The sequence below is a fragment of the Physella acuta genome, unplaced genomic scaffold (genome assembly GCF_028476545.2).
Source record: "Physella acuta isolate Inbredline_101_S28 unplaced genomic scaffold, ASM2847654v3 ptg000172l, whole genome shotgun sequence".
In the NCBI taxonomy this organism is placed as follows: domain Eukaryota; kingdom Metazoa; phylum Mollusca; class Gastropoda; family Physidae; genus Physella; species Physella acuta.
In genome coordinates this window covers 179,840-202,086 of record NW_026731691.1, presented here as the reverse complement: position 1 = coordinate 202,086, position 22,247 = coordinate 179,840, and the positions used below count along the sequence as shown (strand labels likewise).

Here is a 22,247-nt window from a genome sequence, read left to right as displayed (position 1 = left end):
TTGTGCTTGGATTAGCCAGTGCGTCATCACCCAATGGTGATTATATATATATATATATATATATATATATATATATATATATATATATATATATATATATATATATATATATATATATAAACATATAAATAAATAAATAAATAAATAAATAAATAAATATATATATATAGCCTATATATATATATATATATATATATATATATATATATATATTTATATATAAGTTTATATATATATATATATATATATATATATATATATATATATATATATATATATATATATATATATATATATATATATATATATATATATATATATATATATATTTATTTATTTATTTATTTATATATATGTTTATATATATAATATATATATATATATATATATATATATATATATATATATATATATATATATATATATATATATATCAATACGGACAAGGTTAAGGCCAGAACTGAACTGAGTTATTTATAGTTATTATGAAGCAGTGTTGTGACGTAGCTGGTGTTACTACAATCAGTGTTTCTTCTAGACTTTTTTCTCCGGGGGGGGGGGGGGGGCACTTTATTTACTAATTTTATGTAATAGTGGCATGTGAAAAACAAATATGTTTGATGTAACATGTCGCTTATTATAAATATTTTAAATTGGGATAGGGGGGGGGGATTTTGTAAAATAATTAGTAAAATAAATAATTATTTAAATAATTTTTAAAAAATTTTAAATAAATAATTAGTAATTATAATTAGTAAAAAATAACATTGTGGTTATTAATGAAACTGTCCAATTAAGAAAACATGCATAAAATGATACCACTAATTATTTCAGGTGAAACACAAAACAACAAAAATTAAAATAACAACAACAAATTTTTTTTTCAGGGAAGCATTTTATTTATTTTTTTCCAAATCCAAACAATTTAGTCCGCCATTTGTACAACGGCAACAACAGGATATGACGTAACAGTTTGTTTTCTTAAACAGCTGATCAGAAGTGAACACGTACACATACAATCAAGCAGGTCTAAAGTATGTACACAGACTTTCTGTACACAAGTCAAAAAATCAACCAAGGACTATTTGACAGGCAAATTTGACGGACAAATTTGACGGACAAATTTGACGGACAAATTAGACGGACAAATTTGACGGACAAATTTGACAAATTTAACAGAAATATTCGTGAGACAAATTTGACGGACAAATTTGACGGGCAAATTTGACAGACGAATTTGACAAAGAAATTTGACAAATTCGACAAATTTTACACACAAATTTGACAGATAAATTTGACCGACGAAGTTGAAACACAAATTTGACAGACAAATTTGACCAATTAGACAAATTTGACAAATTTAATAGATGAATTTAACTGACGTAAGCAAAAAATTTACATTAGTAAAAATCAATGTTTATATGACAATTGTGTAAAAAAATAAAAACACAGCCATGACATCGATAACGAAACTAATATAATTATTAGGCAGATGAAAGAGATGGAACATTCACGTACAGCTCACGTGACTAGGTGGAATAAAGAAACCATAATAGTCAGATTTTATACAAAACATTTAATTGTTGCCGTAAATTAATTGGGGCTGGGTAATCAAGGAAAAAAAAAAACGTTTTTTTTTTTAAAACGTCACCAAAATGTTTTATTCTTCAGATATGTTGTACTGTACAAATTGCGGATATCCTTTTTTTTTAACCCAACCTAGCAATCAAATCATCCCTACTCCTTCTTCCCCCCCCCCCCCCCCCACTAGACTAAAAACAGCCAATCTAATGTATTGATGACGTAAGCTAAGTTGAGTGATTACAGGCGTCCATTTATTTCAAGGCCCGTGACTTTCACGTGTTCGATATCAATTACTTCCCTTTCTCTGTCACGGATAGTTACTTCCCTTGATTTCGTTTTATGAATTACGCTATCAAGGATATGTGACTCAACCCTTCTATCGTCCGTCCCCCCCCCCCCCCATTGTCATACAAATTATCTCATCTTCTAAAGTTCACTGACTTCCCCTTGTCACAAAAAAAAACACTGACTTAGTCATGGTTCCTGAATTCCCCGCGAATTTAAAATTCAACAGTCAGAGTAGCAGACGACAAAACGGATCACAGTATCACCAGATCAGATCACATTTGAAAAAAAATCATTAAACATTAGCAGACGTTAGCACACATTAAAAAATTATTAACCACAAATGTGTTAATAACTATGTATAAGCATGTTCAATAATCCCTTAATTTACGATAAGCATTAAATAACTAAATACTATTCCATCAAACTAACAGCCCACCGTATTATATATATATATATATATATATATATATATATATATATATATATATATATATATATATATATATATATATAGGCTTGGCTTTACAACTCAGCAAATGGGACCGCGTCCCAAATATACCGCTCACCCTCGCACTATTAGATCTATACAGATATTGAAATCACATAACTCTGGATGATCCAATAAACTATCTCAGAATATGTTTGATAAGTATAAGGCGCAAGTTTACAATTTAAACATATAGACATATTTTTAAAACGAGAAACGAAACAATTATCTTAAAATGTATATTGAAATAAACAATTATCTTGAAATGTATATTGAAATAAACAATTACATCAAAGATCAGATGACATAGAAGTGAACATGAATTGATGAACTTTTGAACACAACACTGCGAACGTGTTTTAACGGATATGTACAGTTCATGTAGCTCATAGAGTGGATAATGGATGCAGTCGTGGAGCTGTGGATAATGTCCAGCCACTCTAAATACAGCCTGGATTCATGAAATACCACTCTGTATGGAGTCTGGGTGTCAGGTCATTGTGGATAATACCAGCCTACTATGGATAGAGGCTGGATAATATCAACCTAGTATGGATAGAGGCTGGATAATATCAACCTAGTATGGATAGAGGCTGGATTATTTACTATAGGGCTGGTAAGTAGGTCCCCAACCAGTTCTATGGCTTATGCCGGTTTTATTGAGCCGTAGAACTGGTTGGTGACCTACTTACCAGCCCTATAGAATGAGACTGGTTAATCTATGATTGATAGAGTCTGAATAATCTGCTATGGATAGAGCCTGGATAATTGCTATGGATAGAGCCTAGATAATTGCTATGGATAGAGCCTGTATAATCTGCTATGGATAGAGCCTGAATAATCTGCTATGGATAGAGCCTGGATAATCCACTATGTTCAGCACCTGGATAGTTCCAGGCTACTGTGAATAGCACCTGGATATAGCCAGGCTAGTGTGGATATCACCTGGATATAGCCAGGATAGTGTGGATATCACCCACAGAAAGACGAGACAATGAAGAAGTACAGAGTTGGAGGCAAGTCGGATACACAATAACTACACTTAGTTGCTTCCCCTTGTCTAGAGGAGTTAGGAGACCCGCTGTATGTGAACTTGTGATGGTCAAAGTACACACATTTGTGTGCTACGTCACTGTGTCCCATTTTGCCAAATTTTTTTTTGTACACATTTGTTAACATAGTATGGAGAAACGAAAAGAAAATGTGCATTTAAAAAAAAATACAATTTTGAAATTTCGTATCATTTGACTCGCACAGTAAACACATTTTGTAACATTAATATTGATTTAGTGTACACTTAATATTTACATTTAATTTACATGAAAAAAAAAATAATTAGAGAATTTTTATTCTTTATGAAACATAATGCGATTAAGAACGACATACATTTTTAGGTTGTATACAATGATAGATATGTAATCGATGTTTCTCAGTGATAAATATACGAGCACATATCAATATATAGTTTTTTTTCTATCGATTATGGATATAAAACATCAAAAAGTAAAGACACATATACGTCACGACATAAATATACATAATTTACACCATGATATTTATCGGTATTATCATTCAATTTTCATAAATCTTTCTTGGTTAGTTTTTGAATCATGGGATAAACAGTTTTTATACAAAGCCTAGTTCATACCTACGATTATAGTAAAGTCTTTATACCTATTTCTCTCTCACACACACACTCTCTCTCTCACACTCTCACACACACTCTTCCACACACTCTCTCTCTCACACACTCTCACACACACTCTTTCTCACACACACTCTCTCACACATGGGGTCCGTTTCACGTCTCTCTCAACAGCTCTCAAAGGTCAAACAAATTGTTTTAAATATATTAAACTTTTTACTATAGAAATATAAGGGTGAAATCATAAGGGTAAACATACAAGTATATACGTATCGATAACTTAAGTTATGTGGATACACATATAAGGATAATCATAACAACAACTTATAATGATAAATATACCAAAATAAACTCATAAGAATAAACATATAAGATTAAGATTCAACAGAACATGAAACATTAAAAAAACCTCAGGAGTCAAGATAGGGGGGGGTGCTACTTAAGACCCAGAGAGCTGAGCACATGTACACGCTCCTGTCTATTCACCTTGACGTTGGAGAAGGTTGACCTACGTAGGTAAAACGTCGTGTCAAAAAAATGTTAAATAATAAAAGATAATAAATTACGTACTGAGATGTAAGATTCAGTATGGTTTTCTACAGCCAAGGCCAACGGTTCTACCCTCAAGACATACGGCCACTGTTACTATGGCTATGACATACGGCCACTGTTACTATAGCAATGACATACGGCCACTGTTACTATGGCCCTGACATACGGCCATTGTTACTATGGCCCTGACATACGGCCACTGTTACTATGGCTATGACATACGGCCACTGTTACTATAGCAATGACATACGGCCACTGTTACTATGGCCCTGACATACGGCCATTGTTACTATGGCCATGACATACGGCCACTGTTACTATGGCCATGACATACGACCACTGTTACTATGGCCATGACATACGGTTAATGTTACTATGGCCATGACATACGACCACTGTTACTATGGCCATGACATACGACCACTGTTACTATGGCCATGACATACGGTTAATGTTACTATGGCTAATGGGACGGTGTGGCCTAGCGGTTGGGGGGCCACGGTCAAACATTTAATTTGCTTGAGAGTTACTGACATTACTGCATCACATTTGTCGCATCATATGTTGTTCACAGCTCGAGAGTGACGTGTGTCAAAAATATACAAACAGGACTCCGAGACCCCCCCCCCAACAACTGCAACAGTAACGCAGACCTACCCACAAGATCAGATGATGAACCTAGAGCCGCCACCCCCCCCCCCCTCACTTGATCTGCCATTGAACCACCCCATCCCATTAGACCTAGCTGACAACCAAGCAAACACGCAACATCATCAGCTACTCTGTTTCAAACGACAACGCGGAAACACTTGTTCATCCATCATTACATTTCATCTCAGATCTTTACTAAACAAATAGTGGTCATTTGTCATACAAATCCACCTCTCCCACTCTATTTTCTAAGAAAGATATATCGCATTAATTTTAGAATTTTTTTTTCTTAAAACGTTTGTTGAATTTAAATAATATTTGAAAATATAATCTTACATTCTGATAGACTCGATTATTTTAGCATTGATTTTACTTGTCAAACTGGCCAAGTCGATTTTTTAAAACCCGATGTATCGTTAGCTCGAATACTCCCGAAGATTCGTGCCAAGATTGTTCTAAGTCTCGGAGCGACTAGACCGACGGGATACGGTTAAAGATATCTCTTCTCCGGTCTTTGATTTCTACTTCCTCGACACTTTGATCACCGGATAAAAAAAAATTTGGAACCTTTTTTTTTTACTTTACCGTCGGCGGCTTTAAAAACCCTTGGTCGTCTCGCAAAGGTAAGGCGGAAGTTGGCTTATCCCGAGTCACTTGCGCGTTCATTAACGACAACTCAACCCTTTCTTCCGGCGCTGCGCTCGCCCCGCCCCGCGTGTATGCGTGGCTGGTGCGTGTCAAAAGGGTATCCACGACAACGTGATTGGTCAGAAATTTCGTGGCCCGTTTGAAGGCCTTGGAGAAAATTTTCCTGAAGTTCTCGCTGAGGAAGGCGTAGAGGAAAGGATTGACCATGCTGTTGGCGTAGGACAGCACGGTGAAGGCGTGGAAGACCACGACCTTGACCTCGCTGAGCTGCGTGAAGGTCACGTTGTACACCTGGAGGCACCAGAACGGCAGCCAGCAGATGACGTAGACGGCTATCAAGGTCAGGACGAGGAAGGTCACGCGGCGGCGAGATTTGACCTTGGTTCGTTTCCCCGGGCCTACGCGGCGCAGGCGGACGATGACCAGGGTGTAGAAAATGGCGACCAGGGCCACGGGCAACCCGAACCCCAGGGTGAAGGAATACCAGATGTAAGGGGGGAGGTAACCGTACGCCGGCCAGCTCAGGAGGCAGGTGGTCAACCCGGGGTTGTACGGGTTGTCCACGGTGGTTGAGAACAAGATAATCGGAAACATGGCCAGCAGCGACAGAACCCAGACGCATGCGCACAAGGTCAAGGCTATCCGCGGGGTCCGGTACCTCAGAGACCCTATAGGGTGGCACACGGCCAGGTAGCGGTCCCCGCTCAGTACGCAGATGTTGAAAACCCCACCGAAAAGGTTGATGGCGTACAGGACGAAGTAGAACTTGCACATGAGGAAGCCGAAGATCCAGCTCTTGACTAACACTGTGGTGGCCATAAGCGGCATCATAGTCAGGAACAGCACGTCGGACACGGCCAGGTTGAAGAGGTAGAAGTTCGTCACCGTTTTCGTCTTCGGGCACCGGAGTATGACGTAGATGACCGTGCCGTTGCCGAGGAGACCGAAGACGCAGATGACGAGGTAGCACGTGACGATGACGTAGTCCATGAGCTTTTTGTGGCCGGCGGCCGGGGAGGTCAGGTTGGTGAGGGCGTCGGTCGTGTTGGTCCAGTCTTGGCAGTCGATGAAGCTGGACAGACAGCTGCCCAGGTTGGTGCCCTCCTCGCTGTAGGCTGTCCTGTCCATTGTGTCGATGCGGGACATGGACAGTTTTTTAAAACTGTATCAACACCTGTGTTAACAGCTATTTCAATACCTGTATCAACAACTATATCAGCACCTGTATCAACAGCTGTATCAACACCTGTAAATACCTATATCAACACCTGTATCAACACATGTAACAACACCTGATCAACAACTGATCAACAGCTGTAACCGTTTCTGTATCAACGGCTGATCAACACATGTAACAACACCTGATCAACACCTGTATCAATACCTGTACCAACAGCTGTAAAAGTCGCTGTTTTAACACCTGATTTAACACTTACTTTAACACCTGTATCAACACCTAAATTAACACCTGTCTCAACACTTAAATTAACACATGTATCAACACCCTATTCAACACTTGATTTAATACCTAAATTAACACACTCCCAAACACCAAATCAACACGTTTCCAACACCTATTTCAAGTCACGTATCAATATCTCCATCAACAAACATATCATCACTCCCATCACCAATGATATCAACACTCCTAAAAAACACCACCTACAACACCAGTATTCAATTGAAAGTTCACAAGACTTCAGTGAACAAAGTTCAGCCTTTCTAAACAAAGAATTTCTTGATCTCTTTGACAACAAACTAAAGAGTCTTATTGGCTGCACTATTAAAATAATTTTCTCTACATTTAAATGTTTTTTCTAAAAAAAAAAAAACACAACTATGTTGAAAGTGGTCCTACGGTTGCCCTATACTAGTCCTTTAGTTGTCCTAAGGTTCACCTCGATGTCTCACCTTGAATCACTTTCAAATGTTCACTATATCTATATCCAAACAAGATTCACAAAAAAAATAACTGTTCACTTTCTGACGGGGGTGTATCATTAAAATAGCAAGCCCAGCTCTTCTGTGGAGAGACGTGGTGTAAAAATTACAATCAAACTAAACGTTAAACCAATTTGTATCTAGATATGTTTAGACATTGTCTAGTTCTCTTTTAAAAGTGTTAGGTTCCAGATTAAAAGTATGTAACAGTGTCATACTTCTGAATGTGAAATGGTTTTTATTATTTTTTAATTATTGAAAAATAAATGAATTAATTTAATACTAATACTTATAACTTAAAAATTAAAATTAAAATTTTTAAAGATAAGAGAAATTGTAGAAACTATGCTCAAATCTTTACACAGTCAGAAACATTCAAAGTGATTTCTTAAAAATTGTATACGAAGTAAGCTATTTACACATACAAAAATAAATATATACACATTTTATTATAAGATTTTGACCTTAATTCAATGAATTAAAGTAAGTAACATATTTCTTACCTTAATTAATTAAAGTTATCCATTTTGTACCATAATTTAATTTATTAAAGTCAGTAACACATTTTGAACCTGGTTGTCCAGTGGCACATAAAACATACACACTGACAGGAAATATATCAAGACACACTGACAGGAAATACATCAAGACACATTGACAGGAAATACATCACGACACACTGACACACTGACAGGAAATACAAGACACACTGACAGGAAATACAAGACACACTGACAGGAAATACATCAAGACACACTGACAGGAAATACATCAAGACACACTGACAGGAAATAAAAGACATCAAGACACACTGACAGGAAATACATCAAGACACACTGACAGGAAATACATCAAGACACACTGACAGGAAACACATCAAGACACACTGACAGGAAATACATCAAGACACACTGACAGGAAATACATCAAGACACACTGTCAGGAAATACATCAAGACACATTGACAGGAAACACAACAAGACACACTGACACACTGACAGGAAATACATCAAGACACACTGACAGGAAATACATCAAGACACACTGACACACTGACAGGAAATACATCAAGACACACTGACAGGAAATACATCAAGACACACTGTCAGGAAATACATCAAGACACACTGACAGGAAATACATCAAGACACACTGTCAGGAAATACATCAAGACACGCTGACAGGAAATACATCAAGACACACTGTCAGGAAATACATCAAGACACACTGACAGTAAATACAACCCATCAAGACACACTGACAGGAAATACATCAAGACACGCTGACACACTGACAGGAAATACAAGACATTAAGACACACTGACAGGAAATACATCAAGACACACTGTCAGGAAATACAACCCATCAAGACACACTGACAGGAAATACATCAAGACACACTGACAGGAAATACATCAAGACACACTGACAGGAAATACAACAAGACACACTGACAGGAAATACATCAAGACACACTGACAGGAAATACATCAAGACACACTGACAGTAAATACAACCCATCAAGACACACTGACAGGAAATACATCAAGACACGCTGACACACTGACAGGAAATACATCAAGACACGCTGACACACTGACAGGAAATACATCAAGACACACTGACAGTAAATACAACCCATCAAGACACACTGACAGGAAATACAACCCATAAGACACAAACACTTGACAGGTTGTACCATAGACAGCAGGCAACTACAAAAAGAAGCCAACCATTTAAAAGGTGGTTGTCACACTAAGTCAGGTTGTCTGTAAGTTGATACGTCTTACAATGCAAGGGAGCCAATCACAGAAGGGTAATTAATGTACATCCATGATTTACATTTGAAGTGGGTGTTAATGGGTTTTTTTTCTTGAGATATAACTGATATATACAATGAATTATGTACAAATGTTAGAATAGCATTAAAATATTGAGAATACATTTTATATGATACAATATGTGTATACAAACAACATAAAAATACATCTTTCATCAACGTAAATAATGTGGTTTAATTTTGTGTTCAATGCGAGTGTTGGTGTGGTATAACAAGGGCGTTATGTATGTGGATATGTGTGTGTATGTGTGTGTGTGAGGGGGGACTGGGGGAAATGTGGGAAGTGGGAGGGGTGTAATTTGTTATGTAAGAGGGGTTTTGTTCTGGTGGATATATGGACGATGAGGTAAATCTGGATGTTAAGGATGGTGAGGTAAACCTGGATGTTGTGGTAAGTGTGGACGATGTGAGGTGTGGATGCTGTGTTAAATAGGTATGTTGTGGTAGATGTTGGCTGGGGTGGTGATGTGGTATATCTTGGGGTGGTAGTTTGGTAGACGTGAGTTACGGGTAGTTGTTGTAGTAGATGTGAGATGCTGTTGTGTCTGTGATGCGTGTGTAATGTTATGTAGCGTATCCGAGTGTGTACATATAGAGTAAACTGTCCTTTCGCCTAGTCAAACCAGGAATATCCTATACATCTTTAGGACATCAAAGTTAAGTCAGGACAGTCCTATACATCTTTAGGACATCAAAGTTAAACCCTTAATCCGGTGAGGTAGAGTAGTTGTGTTACGTCGTACCTATACTGTTTCATACTTGTAATTTATTCATACTTCAGTTAAACCGGGATTAGTGTATCATTTCAAAAAGTTACATCAAAGGCCAAAAGGTCACCAGCACGAACCATGTTCTTGGTTTGATCCTAGAGCTGAACTGGAGGCTTCAGATACCCCTCGTCGTCTTGTATCATCTTGAGAACGTTCTGGTCCGTGTGTTGAGGGGAGGTAACCTGGCAGCTGTCCATGCAGGATAACTCCATCTTTTCCTCGTTGGTGGCAGCACTTCTGGTGTACGTCTGGCTGGTACGCGGGAACACGCTGTTCTCGTTACCAGCTGATCTCTTCGACTCGAACGTCGACACGCACTTGAACGCCTTGACAAAACTCTTCCGGAAGTTGTCGCTGAGGAAGGCGTAGAGGAACGGGTTGAGCATGCTGTTGGCGTAGGAGAGGATGGTGAACCCGTGGAACAGGAACATCAGCTCGGGGTGGCTCTTCATGATGTCCATGAACACGAGCACACCCTGAAACAGCCAGTACGGCAGCCAGCAGACGACGTACACGGCCACCACCGCCAGAACGAGGCGCGTCACGCGTCGGTGAGACTTCCTTTTCTCTTTGGATTTTTTAGCCGGCCCGACGTGACGAAGCCGGACGACGACTAAGACGTAGAAAACAGATATCAGCGATACGGGGAGGGCGAAGCCTAGGATGAAAGAGTACCAAATGAAGGCCTTGTCTGATGATATCAACTTGCTTTCTGGCCAGTATATTCGACAAGAGTATCTTCCTTTTTGGTGTTGCCATTCCACTGTAGTGCTGTAGAGAATGATAGGCATCATAACGAGAAACGCCACCGACCAAATACAGAGACATAAAAACAACGCTATCCGAGGTGTCCGATATCTGAGAGATCTGATGGGGTGGCAGACGGCGAGGTATCTGTCCGCGCTCATCACACACAGGTTAAACGCGCCGCCGAACTGGTTGATGGAGTACATCACGAAGTAGATCTTACACATCGCGAAGCCGAAGATCCAATGCCGTATGATGGCCGTGGTCGCTAGAAGCGGCAGAACAGTCAGGAAGAGAACGTCGGACAAGGCCAGGTTCAAAATGTACATGTTGGTGACGGTCTTCATCTTGGCGAACATCAAGACCACGTAGATGACCAGGCAGTTGCCGACGAGACCCAGGACGCAGATGATCATGTAGAAGACGGAGGTGATGTAGGGGAGGACCGACAAGGCTTGGCTCTCCCCGGAGTCGCTAGGGCTGGCAGTGGTCGCGTCGTCGAACGACGTGTTGTCGCAGTAGTCCAACGAGCTCTGGTTGGCCTCCATTGTTTAGATTTCACTCAAGCGTGTCCGTTCTCAGGATTTGTACTCAAGTTGCGAAACATTTCAAAATTTTACACGCTGAATTTCCTTCCTTGTTGTGTTAATTTTCTTTATCCATTCATATTTTCATTCAAAACAGCAAATACTTTTTAAAAATAATATCTTTTATATATTAAAATATTTGAATACTCTCTAAGGAGATTGTTTAATCTAAAACAAGTCTAACTGACTCCTCTGTTTGCTTAGTTTATGTAGCATGCTGTGACAAGGTACCTGTGACGGGGGTGTGACTGACAACAAGACGCGAGAAACTACGAGACTTCATGCCCTACAGGTGGAGCACGTCACACAGGTGGTCGCCACGGTTCGCTGATCGTGCAGGTGCGAGACGACACGACAAAGCCAGCTGTTGGACAAGCGGACAGACACAGAAGCAAGCGTGACGGGGGGTCGACTGGAAGCTATACCTTTGTCAAGGTCGTCACTGGTGGTCCAGGTGAGGTGGGGCAGCGTGTCCCTGTACCGCAGGTGGACTAATGAATAACGTCACGGTGTTTAAAAATAGATCGGCCGTGTCTTTTTCAGCTTGTGAATTCAATCTGAAATGAAGATAATTAACCAAATTAATCTACTTGCACATCAATATATATATATATATATATATATATATATATATATATATATATATATATATATATATATATATATATATATATATATATATATATATATATATTGGATTTATGACCTATGTCTGGAATACTCCTGTGATATGATCACTAACTAACGTTTCAGAGGAAATACAAATCAAAGTGTGTATGTGATCAAAATAATTTCAATACATATTTGACGGAAGCCGTGTGTTTGCACGAAAGACACCCGAATGCCGTTTGCCCAAATGCCGTTTGCCGCAGAACAGACGTTTGCCTAAATGCGACAAATGGACGTTCGCCCTAATGCTGCTTTTCCGAATGCCCCAAATCTAGAACAGAGTTTTGCCCAAATGCGACAAATAGGCGTTTGCCCCCAATGGGATAAATGCCGAAAAGCTAAACGTCCTGAGGTCGCTTACCCGAATGGACAACAACCAATTCAAAATTTTCAAATTTGATTTGCACACAAAAGCTTAAGTGGCGTAGATGGTTGCATAAAACATCATCAAAATATAATTAAGAGCTTTTATAAAAATTCAAACAAAATTACGAGAGTAGTTTTATTTTTATGTTGTTAATCGAATTTGTTTTTAAAGTGTAGCTTTTAAAATTGTGTAACGGTTAACGTCCATGGTCTGTGGGGAAGTGGTCGAACAGAAATGATGTTCCACAACAAGCGTAGAGGTGGGCAGTTCGGATGTGCGAGTGGCGGGGGCCTTTTAACTAAAATGCCAACGTACATCAATTTATACCATCTTAGCTTATTCGAATAGTTATTATTTTAGGTGTGTGTGTGTGTGTGTTTAAGAGAAAGTGTGTGTGTGTGTGTATTTGTCTGTGTAAGAGGGGGTATCGAAATTTGTGTCTGGTTTCCCTTGCTTACCAATGACGATCGTAGGAGTTCGTTGTATAAATCAATCGAAATAGTACGATGTTATTTATAGACGACCCCCGCAACAGAATTTTCATCAATTATAGAGCTTTTCAACCTATATAATTTTTTAAAATCAATTTATTGGAATATTACATCATATCTAGTTACCCATCTTCTAGGAGCTCTTTCTGTCAGCTTAAAAAAAAATATTACGCGAAAGACACCAGTCTAGTACATCAGGATCTGAACTTTAAAGGCAAAAAATATCTTTTAAGTACGAAAAAAACAACAACGGCGAAGCAAATTAGACGATAATTGATTACCGAAAATAACATCTGTTTACCAGTTTTAAGTCCGTAGTACAAGGTTATAAAACTACACCAAACCAAATTTTAGAAAAAAAAAATTAAAACTTAATTAAGAAATGTTTAAATTAAAGCTTTTTTCAGTAACTCAGTTGTCAAATCACTTCGGTCGCTAATTCTCACCAGTCGCTAAAGCAAGTCACTTTTTACTTCGTCTAAGTCAGTGACGCTATGTCATGTTACATTTTTAGAAAAGTGGATATTTTAAATTATTTTAGCCATGGGAAAATCAATCAGAAAAAAAAAGAAACAAATGAAAGCAAGTACGAAAAGTTTAATAATTCTTACGAAATTATTAAATAGCCATATATATATATATATATATATATATATATATATATATATATATATATATATATATATATATATATATATATATATATATATATATATACGTATGTATGTATATATATATATTTGTATGTGTATGGTTGTGTGTGTGTGTATCTGTGTGTGTGAGCGTGTATGTGTGCGTGTGTGTGTCAGTAAACGTCGGAGAAATGTTAATAAACAGACGAACTAGCTGTAAGCTTCTCAGTCGCACGCGCCCAGTGTGCCGCCATTAAGGTATCACTGAAGTATCTCTGGGCCAAACGAAATCAGAAACCAATTTGGGCCCAGTTATCCCTGGTCAGTCTCCCCATCAAGCGCCATTAACGTTCCAAATAAGGCGTAGTAACAGGCCGTTGGACCGACGTGTTGGGCTACTAGTACTTAAGTTTTGTTACGGTTGAAACTTGACGGGGTTGGTATTGTTTGTTTTTATGACTTTTGAAAAGTTTCTTCAGGTAGTTTAATTATTCTCACAAGTAGCCTACTTTGAGAGATAAGCATTTTAAGTGTGAAAATGTGAATTCTTTTTAAATTAAAAAAAAAAAACAACATTTTAATTAAAATTGAGTCAGTTATTTTCTAAACCACCTGCGTCTAAGTCGTTGTATCTAATTGTTTTTTTTTAGTTGCCTACCTTTTTTTCATTAAGTTGCGTCCCTTTGATTATATATTTATCTTTCTTTTTAACGTATGCGACTTTTTTGTTCATGTGTTAACCTCCCCTTATGTTTGTTGTTTCGACACTTTTTTTGTTCCTATTTTTTGTGTGTACAGTCCCTCCTCACTTTTTAGGAATCAAGTATTAGCCAATAAGAATGCAGCTTATTAAACATTAGCCAATCATAATGCAGCTGATAAAAATAAAAAAGGTCAAGACCCTATTGTAAGAAATAAAACGGGAAAGCTATCAGAAAAGAGCATGCACTTTAAGGTAAGAAACGTAAACCTCGTCTTGAAGAATTAATTGAAACAACAAATTACATCTGTTGGTATGAAATTACTTCATTATTTCGTGATTTCCAGTCCATGTTTTTAGAAGTGTAAAATAAAATCGAAACCGCCTCCATTGTTAATCAAATGATTGGACGTTATTTTCGTGGGGTGGAGGAGGCGGAGGGCTTACAATGTATAGTACGTTCTCAGAAAGTACAGAGAAAATAAAGCGGGTACATCTAAAGCACAACACACAAAGCACGTCATTCTAAAAGCACATTGAAACAATACGTAAATGGATGGTGCTTTGTGGTTTAGATAAGGAGAACACCTAAACAAGAATTGTTTTTAAAAAGGAAACTTACAAAAAAAATATTGTGTTTAGATTTGTGAGGAATTAAAACAATACATAGTTCTACCATAAACCAAATTCTACTAGTGAGGGGGGTGATGGGCAGTTAACAGTTACAACCATTCCCCCACCCTGGGTAATTTAACAACAAAACCCCTCCCCCCAACATAGGTCTATATTTGTAATAGAAAAATGTAAAACACGAGCCTAAAAACGTTATCAAATACATTTTTGATTGTATGGCTCCATCTATCTAATTAACAAATAAATATAAATTTTTTAACAAATCCAATCTTGCATTCAGTTTCCTGTCGTTTGTGTGTGTGTGTGTATAAATCTTCGTTGTTCTGCAGATGTGATATTCCTGCCCGCCAGAAACAGAGTAATAACGGAAAAAAATACATATTGAATCTACTTCGTGTACGATTTTAAAATTTCCTATACATTCCTATACTAATATAAAAGCTGACATTTACAAGCTAGGCACAAAAAAAATTTGGACGAGTTGTAAACATTGAATTTAGCAAAAAACAACAAAACAATTGTCTAAACGTACCCTAAACTTTGCGCGGTATTTTGTTTATTTCTTCCTAGTATCTAAAGTTGGACTGGCCCGTTGTTACATTCGTCGTCATGGGCTGAGTTCTCCTTGGTCGGCGCCGCCCCTGGGCTGGGTTCCATGCACGTGAGCTCCACCCTCTCCTCGTTGGTGACGACACTCTTGGTGTAGGCTTGGCTGGCCCTCGGAAACACCGTGCTCTCGTTACACGCTGTGCTGTTGGAATCTAATGACGAGATGCATTTGAACGCTTTGACGAAAGTCTTCCGGAAGTTGTCGCTAAGGAAAGCGTAGAGGAAAGGGTTGAGCATGCTGTTGGCGTAAGACAACATCTGACAGCCGTTAAAGAGAAAAATCAAGCCCTTGTTTTGGTTTGTAAAGTGTATGAAAATTATCACCCCTTGAAACAGCCAGTACGGCAGCCAGCAGACGACGTACACGGCCACCACCGCCAAAACGAGGCGCGTCACGCGTCGGTGAGACTTCCGTTTCTCTTTGGATTTTTTAGCCGGCCCGACGTGACGAAGCCGGACGACGACTAACACGTAGAAAACAGATATCAGCGATACGGGGAGGGCGAAGCCTAGGATGAAAGAGTACCAAATAAAGGCCTTGTCTGATGATATCAAGCTGCTCTCCGGCCAGTTTATTCGACAAGAGTATCTTCCTTTTTGATGCGGCCACTCCACAGTAGTGCTGTAGAGAATGATGGGCATCATAACGAGAAAAGCCAGAGACCAAATACAGAGACATAAAAACAACGCTATCCGAGGTGTTCGGTATCTGAGAGATCTGATGGGGTGGCAGACGGCCAGGTATCTGTCCGCGCTCATCACGCATAAAGTGAAGACGCCACCAAAGAGATTCGTTGAGTACAAGACGAAGTAGATCTTGCACATAGCCAGGCCGAATACCCAATGCTGTATGAGAGACGTCGTGGCCAGGATGGGCAACATCGTGAGAAACAGAACGTCGGACAGGGCCAGGTTCAAAATGTACATGTTGGTGACGGTCTTCATCTTGGCGAACATCAAGACCACGTAGATGACCAGGCAGTTGCCGACGAGACCCAGGACGCAGATGATGAGGTAGAAGACGGTGGTGATGTAGGGGAGGATCTTCCGTATAAGTTCGTCATCGTCCGTCGTGTGGTTGGTCGCGTTGCCGCTGGCGTTAAGGCTGAGGACCATTTTCCCGGCGAGGTCTTCGCTGAGCGAGGAGTTGTCGCAGTCGTCAGTCTCCATTTTTGGAGGTTTTTACAAATTTCTTTCAGAGATTTATTTATACCAATATCTGATTTAATTTGTGGATTTAGAAACTGTTTTGTCCAACTGCGTTGTAATAACTCCACGAATATAATGGTTTTGTTTTATTTCCATATTTTTGTAGACTGACTTTTATTTAAATTTTATTCCATCGAACTAACATAAATCTGATCTTGTATAATCCTTTTATTGGCGAAATAATCCGAGTAAGATCCGTTTATAATATGTTTAAATTTTTGAGCCGCGTTGGAGATAGTTTATAAACAATGACTTTTGTAGTGGTGTGTAAGGAAATGAATTTGATCTAGTTTTGTTAGTAAGTTTTGTTTAGTAAAAATATAAACAATATATTTGTGATGTGCAGAAGTGGTTATTTTTTTATGTGGCGTGTTAAAAGTAGGTCAAGGTGAAACACTCAAACATCGAACACTGAAAGCACTGGGTCAAGGTCGTAGGGGAGAGCGAGCAGATTGACTTGGGGGAGACACAGATAGCGCCAGCCGAGAGGAGTGGGCGTGGCCATAAGGTGGGGGGTGGGACACAAGGAACAACGGAGTCCTGTCGTGTGAGTTAAAAGACGACAGCTACCATTGGCTGGAGAGTATACCTTAAAGATGGCTGCTGGATGTTTTGTTTTTTTCAGCCGGCACGCTGCGGGATTTAGGTTGAGAACTGCGCAAGGTTAAAGGAAAACGGTTGCACTTGGAGAAACGATGCTGGCGAAACTTGGTTTCTGGGAGCTGTGTTGGTCGCTGGTTTTCAAAACTTCCGGTGTCAGTTAAGTTTCGCTTTTGGTTTGTTTGACAACTTCCGCCCGTCACCCTGAAACCAAAATACAATATAATTAGGGAACATGTTTTAAACACAATGTAATACATGTCAGATAATTAACTATAAAAGTTGCCCTTTCGAAACTGACGGTCCATGTGACAGGTGAAGTAGAGTTCACCTATTTCTATGACCTTCAGCATATAGAGGGATAGTGAAGTCAACACTATGTTCAGCTGGGTGGACGCAGGGACGTACTACTGCCTCGAGCCTGGGATTCGAACTCGAGACATTTCATTTAGCAATGGTACGCTCTACGTCCAGCCTAGTCGTCCCATAATCAATTATAAATGAATAAAATTTCATTGAGGTAAGACGGCTATAACATCAATAGAAACAGCTATTCATGGTGATTTTTTATCGATGAAGTAACGCAAATTCAGAGGTGTAACAGAAAGACACTAGAGCACCAAACACTGCTTTATCAGCCATCACAGATTTTAGATTAGAAACAACACGATAGTACCTCTCCTATTGGTCAAGAAATATGTGGGTCTCCTTATGTATAACTACCCTTGTTATGTGTATTAGTACTTTTGTTTTGCGTCTTAATATTCGTTTTATATGTGCTTTTCATATTATACTGCTATGAGCCTAAATAATTCTACAGCATGTGTTAGAGATCATATGCTGTTAAGGGGTCGGCTTGGTCGAGTCGGTAAAAGCTCATGGTTACTAAACCGAAAAGTCTCGAGTTCGAACCCTCGGGTAGATGAGGCTCTTTAGCTGGGGACAGCCACTCTTCTAGGAGAGACAACTCCAAAATTAAACAACTGCTGCCTTGTAGCTTGTTCTTGGTTGGACAAAGGCTATGGAAGCAAATCCAAAAATAAAAGCAGGCTGAAATCGGAGTCAATGGCCTCAATGGCGCATAACCAGTTGACACGTAACGCTTAATTGTGTTGAAGGCGTGGTCGAGTCGGCAAAAAGCTCATGGTTGATAAATTCGAAAAAAGTCTCGAGTTCAAACCCACTGGCAGATAAATCTCGATCCGCTTCAACACTAATAATTAAGAACGAAGAAGAAGAAGAAATATGCTGTTATAAGACTAACTCGCCACATTATATGTGCTATGGTATGAGCCTAAAACAATTGGTATATATATATATATATATATATATATATATATATATATATATATATATATATATATATATATATATATATATATATATATATATATATATATATATATAGATATATATATATCCTGTGTTGTTATGAAACTAGTGGGGAGCAGTGGTTGTCTACAAGCCCATAACTAGGGGCTTAATTTTCAACACACTCAATGTTTTTATAACTTTTGTCCAGTTTCTTATATTATGTTAATTACGAGTTAATGAGTTCACATTCATGGCGAGTAGAATTAATGAAAGTAATGCCTTGCCCCGGGGTGGTAAATATATTCAATCAATTCTTTTATTAATTAGTTTTAATTAGCGCCGTGGGCTTTTGATGAAAGGAATTGCCTAATTGATTGGAAATTATTTTATAAGAACAGAGGAAGGAAAGTAAACGGGGTGTGCATGTGTGTAAATATGTGTGGTGTGATGTATGTGTGGAGTCTGTCTGTGAGATGGGTGTGGTGTATGTAAATGATGTATGTATGAGAGGTGTAGCGCGTATAAAATATGTATGGTGTATAAGAAATATGTGTGACGTATGTGCGATATGAATGCCTTATGTGAGGATTGTGTGGTGTATGTGAAATATGTATACATGCATGGGAGTTGTATGTAAATGCACGCCTTTTTACTTTCTCGTATATAAGAAGTATAGAGAAAGTCTTGTAATCGTGCAAAAAAAAAAAAATCGAGATTTTTACAAATCTCGACGTTTTACACCTCACTGATACGACAAAAACATAATTTTGCAATCTTGTCCGTATGTCTCTCTCTCTCTCTCTCTCTCTCTCTCTCTCTCTCTCTCTGTGTATGTGTGTGTGTGTGTGTGTCTGTCTGTCTGTCTGTGAGTAAACACGATAACTTGAGTACCGTTACAGCTAGGCTGATGAAATTTAATATATAAGTATTTTATCAAAATAGTCGATCCGTATCAACTTTTGAGCGATTTTCGATAAGCGGAAGTGGTACCTTTTCTACTGTGAATTTTTCAAAAGCCTATAACTTGAGTACTATTTCAGATAGATAGATGAAATTTCATATGTAAGTAAAAGATCTAATTCTCTACCTTCTGTCAAATTTTGAGTTATTTCCGTTGACCGGAAAGTACTAATTTACGCTATTTCCGATTTCTCAAAAAGCGTATGTAAATTTATAAAGTACTAATAATATTGCGCACTGTTATGCACATTTTGTTTTGGCGTCCGCTTGGTGCGTAATTTTTTTTTCTATGAGATTCTATTCTATTTTTAAAAGTTTAAGTAATTAAAAAATCATGTCTATATTCCAAGTTATATAAGAATATTCGAGAAAGTTTAGGGGAGATCACTCCCGGTTTATTTTTTTCTTGACCGTGTATGTGTAAATATACAACGCATTTAAAATTAAAAGAAAGTTTCTGTATGAGTGTTTGTACGAGCGCGTTAGAACAAACATGTCGGGTGTACGTAGGGGGCGTGTCCCCTAGTGGACCATAATCCAAATGTCTAGATCCGGTTGGAAGAGGGAAAAAAGTCTGGCCATCGTTTAACTGTTGCCAGAGTGGGCGACCCCTCTTACGTCACTGACACGGTGACGGTGGGGATTAATGACGTCATCAAGTGATTAATGACGTCATCAGGCTTAAGAAGACCACAGTGAGTGGCCTTAGAAATTGTGTTTCAGCTAGAAATAGACTTCTTTCTCGCTCAAAAGTTAGAAAACAAAAACAGCTAACGACTAATTAAAAAGAAAATTCGTATAAATCAATCTATTCTATTTTCTATTTATCTTCCTAGATCATCTATTTCCCCCTAAGATATATATATATATATATATATATATATATATATATATATATATATATATATATATATATATATATACATATATATATATATATATATATATATATATATATATATATATATATATATTATATATATATATATATATATATATATATATATATATATATATATATATATACATATATATATATATATATATATATATATATATACATGCATAAATGCAAATATACATATCTACATATCTACATATCTACATATCTACATATATATATATATATATATATATATATATATATATATATATATATATATATATATATATATATATATACATGCATAAATGCAAATATACATATCTACATATCTACATATTTATATATATATATATATATATATATATATATATATATATATATATATATATATATATATATATATATATATATATATATATATACGCAAATAAAAGACGTAGAAAATTCGCAGGATCAAGGACTAGTATACTGACAAAGGTCGCTAGGAACATCCTAGCTGGATCATAAACGTCCCAACATTTGAAATTAGAATGTCGAGGGGAGGGGGCGATCAAGATGGCGCTGAGATTGTCACGTAACCTTCACAAATTGGTCCAATACGAGACCCAGACTTGCCATCTAACTGCCCGGGCCATCTAACGCGGGCCACTTGGGCTCAACTCGTCTGGAAGAAATCTGGCTACTACCAGACCTGCTGCCACATAGATCCATCGGCGGGGTAGGGGGGGTTAGTACTTTGTTGACAGAGTTATGGCCGCTTGGTAAAGAATGATAGTCATAGCTCTTGAGTAACAATGCGTAGCCGATACCGCTCTTAACTTTTATATAACCAGTAACCAAAAAAAATCATCTATGATTAATGTTATAACTCTTCGTAATGCAACTTTCTTACAACCAACTGTCCCAAATGATGTATGTCGCAACTTTTCTGACTGTCTCTGTTGGAAAGAAGCTTTAAAACCCAACTTACGAAACCACAACTCAGCAGGAATGTTGCAAACGGGGAGTTAATTAGGAAGGTGTTTTAGCTCAAGGGAGATAATTTCACGTTGTTTACCGAATTAGGGGAGGTAATTCTAGCAGACCATACGGCTCAATGGGAGTAAATTTCTTCGTGTTTAGAGGATTCAGTCTTTCAACTAAATGTCAGATGGGTGGGTGCTTATGTGGGTAGTTGGTTATGTGGTTGTGTGGATGGATGGTTGGCTGAGTTGTGTGGATCGATGGTTGGGTGGTTGTGGGAATGGATGGTTGGCTGGGTTGTATGGATGTATGGTTGGCTGGGTTGTTTAGATGGGTAGTTGGGCCGTTGTGTTGGTAAGTGAAATTTCTTAAATTGATTTTAATCGATCAACATTTTTACAAGAAAACGTAAAGAATGAACATTTGTTCATTCCATTAATTTTAACGTAGGCCCTATTTAAAAGTATGTTATTA

At 38.0% G+C, this 22,247-nt stretch overlaps 1 protein-coding gene and 1 long non-coding RNA gene across 2 annotated transcripts in view; both read right to left on the bottom strand.

The window, feature by feature from the left end:
* Positions 1-5,360: 5,360 nt before the first annotated feature.
* LOC131936237 (uncharacterized) lies at positions 5,361-17,011 on the bottom strand. The gene is made up of 3 exons (XM_059293145.1): positions 15,812-17,011; positions 10,530-11,686; positions 5,361-7,017 (listed from the first exon to the last, which is right to left on the bottom strand). Exons 1-3 carry the CDS (start codon positions 17,009-17,011, stop codon positions 5,784-5,786), a joined length of 3,591 nt encoding a protein of 1,196 aa, XP_059149128.1. The 3' UTR covers positions 5,361-5,783.
* Positions 17,012-17,666: 655 nt separating this feature from the next.
* Positions 17,667-22,247, bottom strand: part of LOC131936236 (uncharacterized) — a 97,024-nt gene continuing 92,443 nt past the window's right edge. The window contains exon 3 of the long non-coding RNA XR_009386033.1: positions 17,667-17,854. This is a non-coding gene — a long non-coding RNA (uncharacterized LOC131936236). The remainder of the gene's footprint in view (positions 17,855-22,247) is intronic.